An 18,633-nucleotide genomic window follows, 5' to 3' on the forward strand; every position below is an offset into this window, starting at 1 on the left:
AATCTCAAGTCTAAAAATAATTTTTTTTGGATAGTCTTTCAATACATAAAATAAGATCAAAAGTCTCGAATGTGCAACTACTCGACCGCTTAATCGCGCAGTAATTGTGAACGAATCGCTTAAATTCCTGACACTTGAAAACACTGGCGATACTTGAAAACCTCGCATAGGATCTGACGAGATCGATGGTCGTTTCGCGAGGTCGCGAGTTTATCGTGCCTCTTGGAATGTGCAGCACGTCTAATGGAACTGTGGTCGCTTTCGAATCTCTCTCGGAATTCTGTGTCGCCACCGGGTATCCCCCTTCGATCATAAGTCATAGCGAACGGTAACGACTATTCGGAATAATGTATTCAATTATGTAATCGCAGCTGCATAATACGTCGATGAACTTGGTCATATTGTCGATTAACTGGGAGATATATTGGTGAATTATAGATTATCAATTATTCTTATTAATTTTCTGTATCTATTGGTAAAGAGACTTTCAGCTCGTCTCGATATTAAAGCGACATAAAAATATATTTTAGATAAAAAAAAATGTAGATACAACTATTTTATCGAAGATTATTTTAGAACAGTCTTGCAGTGGCGAGGCGATAAAATGCGAATACGGTATCTCTGAATTAAAATTCAAGCACAGAATTCTCGCCGATCGCGTGACATGTTATTATATAATAACGATTTCAATAAGATAGACGGAGAGTAAAATAACGATAATGATAATTCTCGACAGTTTGCAATGCGCGTTGAAAGTAGTCTCGATAGCTCGCTTGACCTTTCTGGCGTCTGGAATCCGACGTAAGAAAACTAACCGTTGATACCTGTCTCTCCCGGTATGTTTATCAACAATTTAACTTCTACCTAGACGCGTGCAAACTTATATGCGAATAGGATTGCCGCCACTGTATCGATACGCGTGGAATTTGAAAGTGAACACGAGGACAAAAATATACGTGTATTAGATCGAAAAGGAATTTATATTTATTAATTAAAAATTGTAATCGCAAGAAAAGAAGCCACACGTATGTGCACACAATTTAGGAAAAAAAAAAACATAATAGTTGTAACTTATAAAAAATTGAACGTCCAATTTTAATTCGATTAGACGCACAAAAATTCAATAAAATAATTCAAGGTACAATTACACTTTTTTCAGGCAACGTCGAAATTAATTATTTCAACACGTCGCCGCAAAAAATTTCTCCCCAAAAGTATTCGAAACGAGCACGAAATTTTTCTCTCGGCGAACAACCACGTCAATTGACGGAAGGCGATGGTTGGTCGATCGGTCGCGGGCCTTGAAGACCGCGTAACCCGAGTCGACCGCCGCTTCGGGGCCCCTGTAGATCTCGCCAAGGATCCCTCCGACTCGGATCCGGCTGAGGATTGGGGGAAGGAGGGGAAGGGGGGTCGCGCGAGAGTACAGGCTCTCCTAGAGCGGTCCAGCAACTCCACAGAAAATACAGGCGTGCGGTTGCACGCACGCACGCGCGCATACACACACGCACACGCACGCGTGTGTGTTACAAGAGAGAAGGTATTACTCCCGCTCAGTAATACGCACGCTACCGCACGCATACACGCAGCTTCCGCCTCACGGGATGGGTTACTGCATCAATGCCAGGACGCGTACCGCTGGCGAAAAAAGGTCCATTGAGAGTCACGGTATTATGTATCGTAGGGGCGCGGAAAAGCACCCCGGAGAGATCTGTTAGAACCGTCTGATACCGTTTAAACGCAATGAATTCTAATGTGAATTCTCCATTCTTAACTGTCACATCTCAGTCTTCAACTTTCCTCTCATCTTCGTCTCTTTATTTCTAATCTCTCAAATTGACAGCTCTCTTAATTCCTATCTCTCGATATAAGAGACTTGGCAACATTTCAAAAATATCAAATCTAAGAGTTCAAGTCTCTTAAGAGCCTCACATCTTAGATTAAAAACTTGGAATATTTCTAGGTATATAAATTTATTATCGTATTGTATAATGAATTTTGGAGAAAATTCTTTGCGAATTACGCTCGAAAAAGAGCTTCATGCGGAAAGATGATTAATAGTTCGTTAATTATGGACCTCTCAATCACTTATAATAATCGCGCAGATATAGTGCGGCTTCGTTATAAATGTACACGTCATCTGTCTCTCTTTCGGAGTATCTGTAATTCGCGATTACGTCATTTATTTGTTCCTCGTCGCGCACCTTGTGGAGGCTGATATCGACGCGACGCGAGTACCGTTCGCGGAAGGATCGAAGTACCGCTCCAATTTCATGTACACCCAAGCCGAGATCCGCGCCCGTTATAATCACCGCCGAGAGAACTCGTTCGAGGCGAGGAAAAGGAAAACTCGCGGACCGGTATAATTTTTTTCTAGATTCCACGCCGTCCTCCACGAGATATCGTCTGACCGAGAGACGACAAATATCCCTCCTTTTCTGGAGTAATCGTGTGTCTACCGTGTATTTCGTGCTTTATTTATCTTCCATTAATTTCTTATGATAATTGCTTGAAAATTAATCGATGATATCGATATCTTTTATGTCAATCTGCATGAGACATGTCAGAAAATCATGATTTTGTACTCTACTTGAGTACAATAATTATCTCTTGTTTTTTTTCTGTAAAAATAACATTAACTCGTTGCAGTTGCATTCCATCTATGAAAAAAGGAGTTCATTTGCATAACGATGAGTAATTACCCGAACTGTGAATGTGGCGGTAGAATAGTTTCTTCAAGATGAAATACAACGCGTCTCATTAAAATACTTGTACAACATTGGCATAAGTTTTACACATGTATTCGTAATTATTTACATAGTCTGTAATAACATCAGGACGTGTTGCAAGCACAAGAAAAATTCGAGCGTGACTAGGAAAAACGAAACTCGTGATGTGTCTCGCTTGTTAGTGAGCTAGCTTTTTAGAAATCGTATGAGATTTCGCAAGGTATCGAACGTATCAGAGACGATCTGTTAATAGAAAATACGTAGTTTTTAGAAATTACATATTCAGTTAGTTTTTAAGATATCAATATACAAAATTTGCACTAATTATACAGTTTAATTTTTATGTATCGCGCTGATTTGCTGATTTAAAATAAGCAAAACGTCTATCAAACTGATTAATTAGACATGGAAAATTGTTAAATTTTGCATGCGTAGCCGTTTAAATCACAATGAATTTTTTCTTGTGAATTATTGCGTTAAAATCGCTATAGCATTTGTTATGAAGAATCATTTTACGTTTGAGTCAATTATACAATCTGTTAACAAATGCCTACCGCAATTGTTATTGTCAAATTATCTATATCTAAATTGTGTTAGAGATATATGGTCGTATTTAATAGTAATATAATATACTTTTATCACTTAAGAACGGATAACTCGCACGTGCGCTCATATATCTAATATATTTCTACAATTAGTGTCCAAATATAATATTTTTTCTTTTCGGAAAAACATACTTGACAATTGTCAATGTCTACAAAAAGTTTTTCATTAATTAATTTTTCCTTAAAATGGTTTATATTTAATCAATTAATTTTATATTTAATTAATTAGAGCTTTTTCTAAATTTGAAAAATTTAAAAAAAGCATAAATCAAATAATTTTCGATCAATCGTGATGATACTTATTATAAAACACACAGTGCTTATATTTTCTACATCATAATGCACAATTATAATTTATAATTAATTAGTCATGAGCTATTATTATAAAACTATATTCGCTAAGACCTAAAAATATTTCTCATTAGTAGCTTTATAAATTTTTACTAAGCATTACTTCATCCTCTGATTATATTCGCTTTTCATAAAGGTTATTATAAGCCCGTTTTTATACAATAAAGAAAATCACATGTCATTTCGTCAGATTTGTTTTCAATTGATTGAATCAGATATGACTACGACTCGGAGTCATCACGATTTTTTTCGTTAACATTTTTCTGAAAGCGAAGCAATACACGAGCGACTACCGGCTCTTATGGCGAATCGTTCGCCGATTTCGCAATTTTGGATTCCACGGGCGCACAAACGCCGGCGTGGACGAACGAGAGTCGGCTTGACCTGGAGAACGATCGATCTCCGGTAAAGTGTGCGAGCCGATAACCGCCACGATCCTCGTCCTCGACGCGCTATTAAGAACACAATAATACGCACCTTGCTCCCTTGTGTGCGCACGTGCGAGTTATCCGAAAGCCGGAACGATTTTTCTCAATCGACGCCGGTGGACCACGCACCGTGAGAGCACCGGAGAAATCCCACCAGACAAGAAACCACGCACTTTCTTTCTTCCTCTATCCCTCGCAATTCCCTTCTCGTTCTCGTAAAAACACTCGCGCACAGTTCGAGTCCGGAGGAGTCTTTCGCGATACTCGGGAATACGTGTTCCGAGAGCGACGCACGTCACAGGCGCACGCGTGTACACCACACTTCTGGACCGTCGACTTGCGGAGAGCCGCGTTCCTCTCGCCGCGCGAACCGGCGTGAAGCAAACGTGAGATCTGCGCCAATGCCCGAGCGGCCACAGACTTGCTCGTGGCAGCCGCTCTCGCTTCGCTTCGAGCCTCGAGCCGCGCAGCCCTTCCCTTCACTTCGGTCTCGCCCTCGACGTTCCTTCCCTCTCCGTTTCGCGCGAGACGCGTCCCCTTCCCCCCTGCCCCTCCCCCTCTCCTCTTCTTCTTCCGCCGGGCGAACGAGTTTCGCCTCCTCTCCTTCGCCTGGCGAACGAGTTTCCCCACTCCACGTGGCAAACACGTTTCATCGTACTTTGCCGTGTGACGTGCGGAGCAGAGGATCCTTGGGGCCCTGTGTTTACCGCGCATTTTGGATCCCCTCCAGTTTTCTTTTATTTATTTTTTTTTTCTCGAGTGTATGATAACGGTTAGACTTTAATTTCCAGAAGAAACCAATGTGATTGCATGTTTTATTTATATGTCGAATGAAAATTTTACTTTGAATAAGTAAAATTTAGAATTAGGCTAACACAATCAGTTTTAAAGGTCACATTTTAATGGATCATTTTGAACTTATCGATATTTTAAAAAAATATTATGTCAAGAAGGTTTTTTAATCAAGTAAAAAATATCATTTAAAATTTAGTTTTTAACTTTTGTTGCATATGATTATTTTTTGTCGAGGAATATGTATAAATTTTTGTGGATTTTTTTTAAGTATGTGTGTGATAAGCTGTGACAGGACATTGTGACCCATATCCCACATAGCATACATATCCAAAAAATGTCCAGAAGGTATCCAGAAGACATCTTTGGGCGATTGGACATCTTCAGGATATCCTATGAATGTCCTATGCATGTAGATGCTATGTGGGATGTAACCAAGAACAAAACAAAAAATGTGACCTACAAGAGTTAAATGCATGAGAAATAAAATTCGTGCCTTGGCAATCAAATCTTTGTAAATTTACATTTGAAAAGAGATAATATTTAATTAAAAATATTAAACATTAAATGTAAAACAATTTAAATGGACTTTAAATTATAAAAAAGTTTAAAAATAAAAAATGATTATTAAAAATATGTAATATAATATTGGAAGAGGCAAAAGAAAGAAATGAGAAATATCTGTTCTAAACACATCCGGAACAATACTAAACACGTAAATACGTTACTGAATCATGAAGTATGAAGAATGAAGATGGATATCGTTATTTTCGAATTTCATGGTCTCTGTAGGCATATTTTTGAGAATAATTAAGCTTATAAGGGACGTACAGAGTTTTTCCTTGATATTCCAAATATAACATCTGATAAGAATATATTGAAAATATAGCCTGAATATTTTATTACAAGAATTTCTATTAAGAAATATTGTGACTACAGACAATACTAAGTAAAAATGATAAGAGAGAGAAGAAGAATAGTTAAAGGAACATAGATTCATAGAGATATATAACATTTTATCTTAAATATGTATGCGTCTAATAAAAAAAAATTGGAATAAAACTGTAAAATTTAAGAACGTGACTCTGGAAAAAAATAGAAACGTCCATACAGATTTATATTAGATATTTGAATTAGATTAAAATATATAATTAATACACCAACATTCTTCATTTATCCCTGAATTTATCTCTATTTTATATTTTACTCACTTAATTTACCTACAGATGCAAATACTAGATTTGACATAGTTCAAACAATTGTGGCGCTTGCGTCATGTGCGGTGTGTCCTCGTGGGGGATTTTTGTTGGTTGTAAAGTCTTTCTTTTATAAGTAATTATAAGCAGAGATTATAAGTGATTATAAGAAAATGACTAGCATATATTTTTTAATTCAATCACTGGAACGAGTGAAGAGGTAGATAAAATCTGAAATTTTAATAGTAATAGTAGTTTTTTTATTCATATTTAATCTAACCTATGAATAAAATGATAAAATGAAAATATTTTCTATTCTCATTATAAAAAAAAATATTATAGAAAATGTACAATAAGATGATGAGAGATATTTTATAATTTTGCTAAAATAATTTTTTTCTAATGAAAATTTATTAAACTTAATTCTAACATTGTATCCAATTTAAAAGCTTAAAATCTGTTTAGATTCCATAGGAATGTAATCTTTTTCTTTTCAATTTTAGTGAGAAAACTAAAGTTAATTTGATAGACCTTATAAAAGGGGTCTATGATTTTACTAAAGAGCAATCTTTTAGAAATACAAATGCATTGCCAGAATTAGTTACGGAAGGCTTTGATGAAGAACAAATTTGGCAACAATTGGAGCTGCAAAATGAAGAGGAAATAACACATTTATCTAATGAGATCTCAAAAGTTTTAGATAACAATAAGAAATTAATGATTCCAGTGAGTTCTATAAAACCTGAACTTATACAAATTGAAAATGATAATTTAGAGCAAGAGAATGAAGATATATCAGATGACAAAGAATCAGAGGGTGAAACTGAAAGAGTTCAAAGCAATTTAAGAAAAAGAAAATACGATAAAAAAAAGAAGAAAAACTCCTCTGTTGTAGATGACAAATTTTTTAAATTGCAAGAACTGGATGAATACTTGACTAAGGAAGAAAAAAAAGAAAACCAGGATGAAAATGATACTGAATCTGATGATGAATCCGTAGATTTATTTAACAACTTTTCCGAGGAGGAGAATGAAGATAATGCGGAAGGAAAATATATAAAATATGCAGACTTCTTTGACAGCCCTGAGAGTGAGAATGAACAACTTAATGAAAATAAAAATGCAGATCGCGATGATAGTATTAACGATTCTGAAGAGGAAAGATTGGAAAGCGAAGGTGAAGAAATGGACGATGATGAAGAAGATGAAGAGGAACACAAAATTAAGAGAGTAAGATTCAATCTTACTAATGATTCAGACGAGACAGACAGTTTAGAGAATAAAACAAATCATAATAAAAAAGATAAAGAGGAAGAAGGAATAGAAAAAGATATAGGACAGAAATCTACATTAGAAGCTCGTCAAGACAGATTATTGATGAGGATTAAGGAACTAGAAGAAGAAGCGATTGGTGAGAAACCTTGGCAATTAAAAGGAGAAGTAAGTGGTCCAAATCGACCACAGAATTCACTATTGGAAGAATTTGTGGAAATTGATGTAAATATAAGGCCAGCTCCTGCGATTACTGAGGAAACTACTATGAAGTTGGAGGACATAATCAAGCAACGAATCAAGGATAAAGCTTGGGACGATGTTGAAAAGAAGTTCAAGCCAGTCGAAACTCCGCTAGAATATAAGAAAAAGTTGATATTAGATCAGGAGAAGAGCAAAGAAAGCTTGTCACAAATTTATGAGAAGGAATATTTGCAGCAAAAGCAAAAGCAAATAGATCCTGAAAATAATGAAAAAAAAGAAGAAGTATCACAGTTGCATAGTGAAATTCGACAAATGATGCGTTCTTTAACGTCAAAATTGGATGCATTATCTAATTATCATTATACTCCCAAGATGGTAAGATTTGTTATATTTTGCATAAATCAAAGCTCTTATAAATATATTTTGCAAAAACTAATTAGGAGCAAAAGTATTTATTATAAAATAGAAGTTTCTAAATAGAAATTACACACAATTTATGAATGATAATAGAAGTTTTTCAAATAGAAAAATTGTTCTACATGTACGATTGATTTTTCATTCTAGTTATGAAACATATTTGAGGCATTTTTAATAGTATTTTGATTATAATACATATCCTTCCCTCTATTTTTTTTAGGCTAAACCCGAAATTAAAATTATTAGCAACGTGCCTGCAATTAGAATGGAAGAAGTGGCACCAATCACTGCCAGTGATGCTACTTTGTTAGCACCTGAAGAAATTAAAAGTATGTGTCATATATTTTTATATATAATATGTTGTTAATTCACGATAGTATATTCTTTATCTTATCCATAATATTCATTTTTAGCCAAACCACGTGGTGATATTATTGCTAAATCAGAAAGAACGAAAACCGATATGAAACGCGAAAGAAGGCGCAAGAAATTGAAGCAACGAATGAAACAGCAAGCAATAGAAAAGAAAGAGAAACTAAAAGCACTAAAACCGGGAATCTCTAAAAAATATGAAGATAAAAAGGAAAGAGCTACGCTGTTTAAGCAAATAACTAAAGATAGGAATGTTACAAAATTAGATGAGACGATGCATAAAGTCGCAAAATCTTCAACTGCATTCTTTACGCAGTTACAAAATCAAACTAAAAATAAAGTCAAAAGGAAAGATAGCTCCAAGAAAAAAAATAACATAAGTTCAGCTGTAAAATTGAAATTATAAATTTATTATATATATATATATATCTGCATTTCTTTATATTTAATATATATATATTAAATATATTATATATATATATATATATATATATATATATATATATATATATATATATATATATATATATATATCTGCATTTCTTTATATTTAATAAATATCTAATAAAAAAAGATAAAAATAAAAAACGTAATATTTTTTTTATTATATTTTTTAAAGATTTCATTGCTTTTTATTATTCTGAAAAATCTTATCGTCCCTTTCGTATTATTATTAATTATAATCGCAAAGGAACGTAAAAAGTGAAAATTATTAAAGAACTTATAGCAACATACGCTCTTCTCTCTCAATACATAATGTAAGATATGTACACTAAAAATATTTTTTTATAGCTTTATTGCATGATATATGTATGCATTTCTAACACCTTTCATTCTTTAAATCATATTAATCATTTTGCGATTTCTTCTTGCGGAGCTATAATATATGGGTGGATATTGTGCAAAGGAATATATAACAGTGGATAAGGGATTTGTGAAGTAGTCTCTCTGTGATAGAGACAAATCCGTACTTAACATTCGCGCATAAATATTAATGCCTGTATTTAGAGAGGCCCAATATGTATAGTTATTGTCAAAAAGTGATGGTTCTATTCTCGTCACGATGTAGGATCATCAAAAAAAAAAAAATCATGCATATATGTATAGTTCATATATTAGTGAAAAATGTTCCCAATTCATCATGATATGCTGCAATTTCGTTTCAATGTGCTCATCAAAATTTGCTAAAACACGTACAAACGCGCTAAGTCACACGTGGTTACTTATAAATGCAATTATTCGTATATGTAACATTATCTATATTTTTTTCATTTAAGAATATCTAAAAACGGTGTCTTGCACAGAGAAGCAAAGGTGGATTACACAATTTTTGTACATTATCAATGTCTTCAACGATTTCTTGTCGCGTGTCAGTTTATGATTGCACTGTTTATAATTACAAAGATCTAAATTAAAATAATTAAGCTAACTTCTTATGAATCTAACGATAAGCTGGTATTAAAATTACCGTGATTTGTGTATAGATTTGATTGAGAAGTTTTCTTTAAAAATATTTTTTCTTATTGTTTAGAGTACATTTTCGTTTCTTCCTTTTTTTCTAAATATCATTATCGAATCGCATGATATTCCAATTAAAAATTGTCATGTAAATTAAAATTACGTTTCTTGTATAATAAGCACAGATAAGATATTATATATCTTTAAAATATTTGCAACAAGGCTGTGAATATCCATAGTTTCAAAATCTTACTTGATTACATAGTTTTTATGGACATAAGTAAAATTTGCGGAATTTAATTATAAATATAATATCCCAAATTCAAAATATAATCGAAATGCCTTAAATGCGTTAAGTGTGTTGAAAGCACTCTGTATTAATTACTGACATTTTTATCAGTTGCGTATTTTTAATTGTAAACGATATAGTTGTGCTCGTTTCATATTTAATGCCTTGTGCTAAATATCAAACGTGAGTAACACATCTGTGCATATTATAATTCATTTCGAGCCCTAATCAATAATCGCCTATCATTATGAAGGTACAGTCGCGCTTGATGTCTTAATGGCACTTTCGCTGCGAAATCATGCTCGTCAATTTGAATAATTATTTCGAACAATCGGAGCGTACGATGCGGCGATCGTACCGACGGCGTCTGATACCCACAATAATGAATCAAACCTCTCGTTATATACGTATGAATTATATGTAAATAACCCGGCAGACTAGGCTGTCCTAATCCCAGTGCGATCGTTTTTTGCGTAGTCTATATATGCGGTGCTAAATTGTTAAATCGCGGTTTTTTTTCTCCATGAACAATCTTCTGAATGCTGATGTGAGAACGCGAATTACGATACCAAATAGGAATCCTTTTCATTAACGAATCCTAAGTGATACCGAGCGGTTGGAGAAAGTCCCGAGAAAGAATTCCTCTAAAGTAGAAGCTGCTTCCCAAAGGCATATCGCCTTTCTCGTTGCTACTCGAAGTTGGTATTAAACATGTTCAGCTCTTCGAAGCCGGACGAGCCACCCTGATCCTGTAACATCTGTAGCATGTCGGACAGTTCTTGAGGTTGTGTGCCGGGTCCGGTCTGTCCAGGATGCGGTGGTTGCGCTTGCGCCGCCACCTGAGCACCAGTCTGCCCGTCCGGCTGCGGCGTCTGATGCTGTTGATTTTGCCAACCCCACATACCTGCTAATAAATATAAAAGTGCTCGGTATCTATCTATTCGATTTTGCGAACGAAAAGTTTAGAGAATATAACAAAATATATCGAGTTCTTACCAGGATTATTAGGCACTGTTGTGACTGCATGATATTGCTGTGTAGCCGGTGTTCTAGCGCCACTACTAAGCTGCGTATATGTTGGTCCGCTCGGTGATCTCGACGGACTTAATTGACTGTACTGGTAACCCTCTGTCACAGGTTGCTATTCGAGAATGTACAAAAATTTTTAGATATCTGTAACTTCTCGAAAATCTTGAAAAAACAAAGAATTGAATACCTGTCTTCCAATCGCCCATGCTTGCGGAGTTGGCGATGTATTAGCCGGCTTTTGAATCCTACTTAAGACTGATGAGGACGCGCTTTGCTGTCCGGGTGATCCATAAGCTATCGGTGATTGCGTTGTTTCATAGCTTTGATAGACATTCTGCGTGCTGGACGGCCTCGGTTGTTGTGGGCCTGAAAATTATGTATGTTAAACATATTTGACTATGTAACAAGTCGTTAATATAATAGAAAAAAAATAGGAAAATAGAAAAATAGAAAAAATAGAAAAAAAGGATTATATAATCTTACTGGCTGTAGCTACAGTTGCCGGATGCTGCATCATATGATGCGCAGAATACAGCGGATCCCTAGTAGGATGTCTCTGAAGAGAATAATCCAGACCAGGTTGTCCATATGCAGGTACAGCTTCACTCTCCGCCGTTTGCTCATTACTTGGATGAAATGATCTGAGTAAAAAAAAAACACGTGAATATTTTCGATACAAATCAAAAGAATAATCCGTGAGATAGATATCGTCGAAGCTTCAAATTGCATATTTGAATTTGTAATTTGCAATAATTGCATTCTTACTTTGCGTGAGAGTTTGTGCAAACAATATATTCGACGTCCTCGTTGAATGGATTTAAAAACGCAAATGCTGATGTCCTTAACCACACCCAGTCGCGGTTCTTGGCTCGAAATCTGTACATGACAGATACGACTTGCCCCTTCAACTTCAACACTAGAAAACCAGTCACGTGTTAATAATATTGATAAATAAAATGGTTGTAAAAACGCAAGAGCATAATACAATTACCTTGTTCAAAGCTTTCCCGCATGTGTGTCAGATCTTCCGGATGAAAAAACTCGTAGCACGGATGACCCAAGAGTTCCGATGGAGTGTAACCCAAAATTCCACCGACTCTTTGGTCCACGAAGGTAAATTTACCTTCTGCAGAGTGACGTGATATAAATTCTACAAAGAACAAAAGTATAATTTATGACCAATTTTTTCTCATAATATTAAACAGAAAATAGATAATAAAAAAAGTTATATACTTACCGCTATTGCTATTGGAACCTGCTAAGTCGCTACTATTTGGTGTGCTAGTGACCTGTAATCGCCCAATGGCGACAAGGCAGCAATGAGTGGTAGCATTCTCGTCCGTGACTACACCGTCTGGACCAGTCTGAATGCCCCCGGATCCTCTGTCACCTAGACCCACACCTGGTACACATGGGGGAACAAAATCACCTACAGCGTAAAATCATGAATCAGTCCATGATTTCCCGTTGATCGGCTTGTAAAAATATCTTATATACTAAAATGAAGAGCACTTCATAGATGCACTAACACACTAAGATATAATAATATATTTATAATAATCCATGATTAATGAAAATTTGAATGTTAAAATCCGATATAAAATTTCCTGGCCACACATTTAACGGTTTTTCATTCATTCATTCGCATTGCGCGTACATCATAATTATATGTATATGCTTTTATCTCTAAATATTATTAATATATGTAAAATTGAGAGAAAATATGACTTGAAATTCGAAAATTGCGGAAAGGTCGATTGCATCTCTGTCATATTATAAATACGTGCAAAAAATGTCACTGAATTTTTTAACATAATCGATAAGATTGATTAACTAATGGCCGTTACAAAGCTATCGATGAAATAAAAGAACTACATACGTGATCCACAGATGTCTATACAATATAGACATCTGTGATGTGGTCATGAATATTAATCAAATATTAAATAAATATGTTAACAACCGATAACTATTGTGAATCTTTACGGACGATTCTCCATTCAGGTTAAACGAATATTTTGATCCGAAGAATTGTATATAATTAGCAAAAAAATATTTTCTAATTAGTAGATTAATTTCATTATTAGTTAAACAAGTCATGAAAAAGTAAAAAAGAAAATAACTTAAAAGATTAATTCCTTCTAGTCTGCTATTGGGACGATAGTAAACATCAACAAAATATTCATCGTGTCTCTGTAATTTGATAAGAGCAAACGCGATAAAAAAAAATAAAGAGACAAAATTCTCGTCTGAAAATGCAGACTCGACAGATTCAACCGCGATAACTCGAGGCGATTCTTAATTTACAATACACACGTAGCATACACGTTCCAGGAACGGTTCGTTCGTATTCCTCGCGGGCGCGACGTCTCCACCGCTTTAAAATAGAAAGCCGAGATCCGCCGTATGTCGCACCCGAGAGGGAGAGAGACAGAGAGACCGGTAACGGTGGCACATTGTAGGATCTTGTGCGCGGTTCTCTCAGACATTGTACCAAACTCACCAGTGGGTGGCCAATTCTTGATGTAACCGGTGCAATGCACCACCGCGTAATTCTGACCATCCCGCGCCGGCGGACCCAGGGAGTTCCTCTGCTTGATGCGGTGCAGCCCGTGCGCTGCCGCCATATCGCCCGTCGTCTGCAGGTTACCGACCTTCATGCGGCAGATGAAACCTCTTCTCGAACCCATGCACAGCCGCATCGAGGCTGCAAAGAAAGCGAAAAATTCCGTCACTTGTGTTTCTTACAAGTTATAGTACTTTATTATATCTTGGATGATTTTTATTTTAAATTATGATATTTTAAAGAGTGACGCACGTTGGCAAATTGGCATTCGCGATAAACATGAACAATTTAAAGAAACGAGAGATTTGTTTACTTACATTGACCCTCTTTCTTCACAGTTCCAGTTTTAAGATCTAATACTCGGCCACCATGCTGCGGTTCAGCCGCGCTGAGTTGCTCTCGTACCTTCTCGGTGTCGTCCGGATGAACCTGCGAATAAAGGCTGGTGCCGTACCAATCGCTTTGCGTGTAGTTCAACACGGGCGCGACCGAGTCGGACACGTAGATGATCCTGCCCGTGTCGCAACTCACGACGAATAGGAAACCATCGGCCGCCTCGAGGATCAAGTGCTTCAGCTCCTGATCCGTGAGAAAGGAAGGTTTGTAAGCGTTGTCCGTGGCGGTATTTCCGGTGCCTGCGACACGTTCAATTTCCCTCTGATAATGTTTATTGCAAAAAAATGGGACAGGAAGATTTATAGAGACTAATCCGGATATATATCCGATTTGGATTTATTGAGTCTTGTATAAGTGGATTGATTACGAACGCGTTTCGAATTTATCGATTTCTTTTACCTACGAATGATTGGACTGAGATTCCATGTCTCGTATTACATGGTAAACGATTTTTATCAAGAGAAATGCAAATTTCTCTCTTACATATATACAACATATTAAATAAAGAAATGACAAGAAAGAAATAATAAAACTTAACGGGCGCGGATTAAATTTATAAAATTGTTGTTTCAAGTTTTGAAGAAGAAGAGAATTTAGCATAAAATTCATCAAAGAAAGTTACTCTTTGTAACGTGAAAGTTACTTCTCGAAGCGTGATGCAAATCTGGAAAAGCACTCCGGCGAATTCCTAAGCAAATCGTGTCCTATCGAATATTGAAATCGAATAACGTCTCTCGATAACACAGCTAGTCGTCTTTCGAAGTCGACCTCCGAAGAGACGCCGAGGTCCGAACGCCATAGTGTGGTACCAAAAATGAGGACGAGGCACCTCGCCAACGGAGGTAACTATCGAGGTGCAAGATCGGAATTGCAAAGTGGACGATGGATCCCGAGAGAGAGAGAGAGGGAGGCGGAAAGAAGAAAGAGAGAAAGAGAGAGAGAGAGAGAGAGAAAGAGAAAGAAAGAACGCTGCGATGCGATCTTTACCTCGATATATGGAGAAATTCCGAGAAGAGATACTTTAACGACTTCCAAACAAGATCTATGGAAGATCCCCAGTGACCTTCGTTACCATTATTTTCCACGTGGTGTATGTCTGCCGGTCGGATACATTACTGGCGTAATTATCGGGAAAATCAAGATATGATTAATGATGATTATCGGATATTTCTCCAATGTTAATTCTTTTGCATAAATAACTTAATTCGTAATAATTTAGATAGACTTAAATACCATCTATATGATATTAATGAATAATATATACATTAATGAATAAAAAATTGCGATATTTTTTTCTTTTGATGCGAGAACAATTTCACAACTTTTGCATTCTGAAACTCTTCGAAAAAAAAAAATATACAATCTTTTTATCGCTGACATTACAATAGGAAGTATTTAAAAATTGTATAAATAAACACATTCGCGATGTAAATATATAAATGTATGGCGCATAATACGTGTGAACATGTGTAAAATATATAAAATCCAGATTCTTTTCTTCTCGTAACAATGCGAGTATTTACAGCCAAATGAAGAAATCGGGCAAAATATGATTAGATTTATAAAAAAGATTCGCTTGAAATAGATACACACTGCTCGATGCATTCTACATTTTTGGTATGCAATCTCACGCACGGTAGCCGTTTAATTGTCATTCCTATGCATCCTAACGCTCTACGATCTAACACTAGACTACTGTCATCGACAGTGTACCGGGGATTTTTACCATGGGAATATCTTCGAATTAATATTATATTATTCAAGCATCAATTTATCACTCTTATACATATTATTATTAGCAAGTGTTGTTTTTGATATTTAATGTCAAATGGCTCCAGACAGTCTATCAAATTTCAAACATTCATGATATTGTCCAAGAGTATACTATCGAACCAGGAAGTGCTGCTTTTGCGTATTTAATGCCTAAGAATGTTCTCTCTCTTGAAGCATCCATGAGGTGACATCTCGTCGGGTGCACCGTGAACGTAAAAAACCGCTGTGCTCGCGACAGAACGGCGTCGTTCTCTCCTATCGTGCGCGCTGAACGGTTCTTCAGCCTCCTAGAAATTTTTATCGCCGGCGTCCCGGGCTCGTAAAAAATCTGCCCGGTGCTCTCTCGGTAACTGACGTACGCGTCTCGTCGCGCGACCGCATAATACCCGTCCACGTAGCGCATGCACAAAGTTTTCGCGCGCGTAAACGGGTGTCCTTTCCCTCCTCCCCCCCACCCTCAGGTGAGAGAGGAGAGACGGGCCCTCCTCTCCGCCTCCGAGAGCGAGAGGGCGATTTGTATGCAGCGGCCCTCGTCGTCGGGAAAGAGGAGAAGCGGCTATAAACAACGCGACGCACCACCAATACCTAGGTGGAATCACGGCAGGAGCTGGCGCACGCACGTTACACACGTGTGCGCGCGCGCGCTCACGCACAATCGCAGCACGTGTCCATCGGTTACGGGGCTCTCTCGGGCAACTCAGGTAGATGGCTAGGTGTATCCGGCAGAGCTGCCAAAGAGACAGCCGCCGACGAACGAGACTCGCAACTCCGCCCATCGCGCACACCGGAAGCATATATCGCGCTCACTGCATTCGATATGACCGTCACCGGTTTCTCGAAACTCGCCGCGACGTTACGGTGCATCCCTCCCGTCCCCACCATCCATCTCTCCCCGGACGAATCTCGTCGTTAATCAGTTGTACAGATATTTTCCCGAGAGTCTGGCCAAAGCAAATATCCGCGTGGCCCTTTAAATTTGCATCATCGTTTCTCCGCGCAACTTTCCGATTTTGCATGCAAAGTTTCATGTGAATTTCTTCCTCGAAACTGTTGGCAATCTTTAGCAGAAATGCGGATTTGATTCCTTTTTTTTGCGTACTTATTTAAAAATTATTCTAATTCTTGATTTGAAAATTTTGTTAAATTAATCGTATAAAATATATTATTTCTAAAAAAATCAATAATATATTTTCATATAAAATTTTCTAAAAATAAAACAAAAAGTTCTTCGGATGCAAGATCAATATAAGAAATTAAAAATTAGGAATTTCGCTTAAATAAATAAATAAATCAAAATTAAATCAAAATTAAATCAACTTTTGATTTAATTTTTAATATAAGAAATGTTTATTAATATTAGCATTATGTATATAACTTGAGCTTTCTTGGAAAATGATAATAGTTTCATATAATCCTAAAATTCTTACATAATTATCTTTAAGAGATCAAGAGAGATGCCTAGTACAGGTCCGGCGCAAACTGTGCAAAAGGTCTTTGTGCGATATCAGTCCCCGATTCGTCTTCGACTTAACAAGGAAGCCGCGCGACTGTAGGTATATAAGTATCCTAAAAGCGCTCGTAAATTCTCGCCTCTGTCAAGACGGAAATCTAACCGCGCGCCAACCTGGGAGGACTTAGGCGAGTGTTTTCCGCGTAATCGATAGTCGCAGGCAGGTACGTAACATAACGTATGGCGGGTCGACTACGGCCGTAATTTAATCGCCTTCATGTTAAGGCTTCGAGATTTCGCGTTGCGTCCAAGTTATTGCACCGCTCGTGCCGGATAACTCAAACATCGCTGCAACTTAATCGTCACGTCTCGCGTCGAAAACTGCACCGTTTCTTATCGATGGCGACCGCAGGGACGATCGAGAGGAGGAAAAAAGAATGAAAGAGAAAAAGCGAGAGAAATTTGTTTCACTCAGAGTAAAACCCGCTGGAATGCAATTATAGTGGATAAAATATGAAAAGTAATATAGCTATAAATAAATAAAAATTGATAATAAAATTTAGCTACCGAGAATATAAAAATTTAGTTATTTCTCAAAAATAAATTTAACGCGTCAGTAAAATGCGGACATTAGATTTCCGAAAATATGATATGAGCACAAATTATTAAAAAGAAAAAAAAAGAAGAAAAAGAAATTTGTGAGAGGACCAACTTTGCGATGCATATGAATTCAAGCACTCGAAACTTAAGTTAAATTCAAATAGCCTGCAAGTTATCGACGTTCGAGATTTTCTCGTCTCTCGACAAAGGACCCGGCAGAAAACTTTCTTTAAATAATCGAATGGTTTTCTAACATCCTGTCGTCATATTTTTCATGGCATTTTTACAAAATGCAATTTGATTTATAAGGGCTCTATAATTTTGTTCTATAATATATTTCATAGAATTTAAAAGTCGATTTCTTTTTAGATTATTTCATTAGAAACTTATCCCAACTTTTTAAATATTCTAGGCATTAAATGTCAATTTCAATCTTAAAACAAAGTTCTATTAAAATAAAGGTACTTGAAATTTTTTATTCGAGGAGAGAAAAAATCTACCAAATGCAATTATAAATATAATAATATTTCATCAAATTCGAAATATATTTTTAATAAAAAAATAAATAAATTTTATTGCGAAGGATTAATTTAAAATCCCTTAAACTCGTCGAACAGAAAAAAATAATTGAGTTTCTGAAGATACATAAAGAGAATGGAAGAAAAGAAGGGTGATTTTATCGTAAATATCTCTCCGTAGAATCAAA

The 18,633-nt window shown here is 36.3% G+C and overlaps 3 protein-coding genes across 9 annotated transcripts in view; 1 reads left to right on the forward strand and 2 right to left on the reverse strand.

Annotated features, from left to right (window-relative positions):
• Positions 1–4,558, reverse strand: part of Kst (spectrin beta chain, non-erythrocytic 5 kst) — a 63,279-nt gene extending 58,721 nt beyond the window's left edge. Inside the window, exon 1 of the mRNA XM_083093716.1 lies at positions 4,163–4,558. The gene's annotated coding sequence lies outside the window, so the exon portion shown is untranslated. The remainder of the gene's footprint in view (positions 1–4,162) is intronic.
• Positions 4,559–6,163: 1,605 nt separating this feature from the next.
• On the forward strand, positions 6,164–8,830 carry LOC145968342 (U3 small nucleolar ribonucleoprotein MPP10). The gene is made up of 4 exons (XM_083093725.1): positions 6,164–6,321; positions 6,605–7,952; positions 8,215–8,323; positions 8,408–8,830. The coding sequence occupies exons 1-4, from the start codon at positions 6,275–6,277 to the stop codon at positions 8,770–8,772; spliced, it is 1,869 nt and encodes a 622-aa protein (XP_082949851.1). The 5' UTR covers positions 6,164–6,274; the 3' UTR covers positions 8,773–8,830.
• Positions 8,831–9,145: 315 nt separating this feature from the next.
• Positions 9,146–18,633, reverse strand: part of Tgo (Aryl hydrocarbon receptor nuclear translocator homolog tgo) — a 35,589-nt gene continuing 26,101 nt past the window's right edge. For 3 of the 7 annotated variants that reach the window (XM_083093724.1, XM_083093718.1, XM_083093717.1), the window contains 9 exons: positions 14,026–14,343; positions 13,646–13,849; positions 12,380–12,571; positions 12,134–12,292; positions 11,908–12,058; positions 11,626–11,783; positions 11,330–11,508; positions 11,110–11,254; positions 9,146–11,020 (listed from right to left, as the gene is read on the reverse strand). In XM_083093724.1, coding sequence (XP_082949850.1) covers positions 10,803–11,020; positions 11,110–11,254; positions 11,330–11,508; positions 11,626–11,783; positions 11,908–12,058; positions 12,134–12,292; positions 12,380–12,571; positions 13,646–13,849; positions 14,026–14,343 — 1,724 coding nt within the window. In that variant the 3' untranslated portion in view covers positions 9,146–10,802. The remainder of the gene's footprint in view (positions 11,021–11,109; positions 11,255–11,329; positions 11,509–11,625; positions 11,784–11,907; positions 12,059–12,133; positions 12,293–12,379; positions 12,572–13,645; positions 13,850–14,025; positions 14,344–18,633) is intronic. The other 4 variants (XM_083093721.1, XM_083093719.1, XM_083093723.1 and 1 more) reach the window with 3 other exon arrangements.

This window comes from Camponotus vicinus, unplaced genomic scaffold (genome assembly GCF_025532165.1).
Source record: "Camponotus vicinus isolate PSW18456_S1 unplaced genomic scaffold, iyCamVici1.0 SCAF_3, whole genome shotgun sequence".
NCBI lineage: Eukaryota > Metazoa > Arthropoda > Insecta > Hymenoptera > Formicidae > Camponotus > Camponotus vicinus.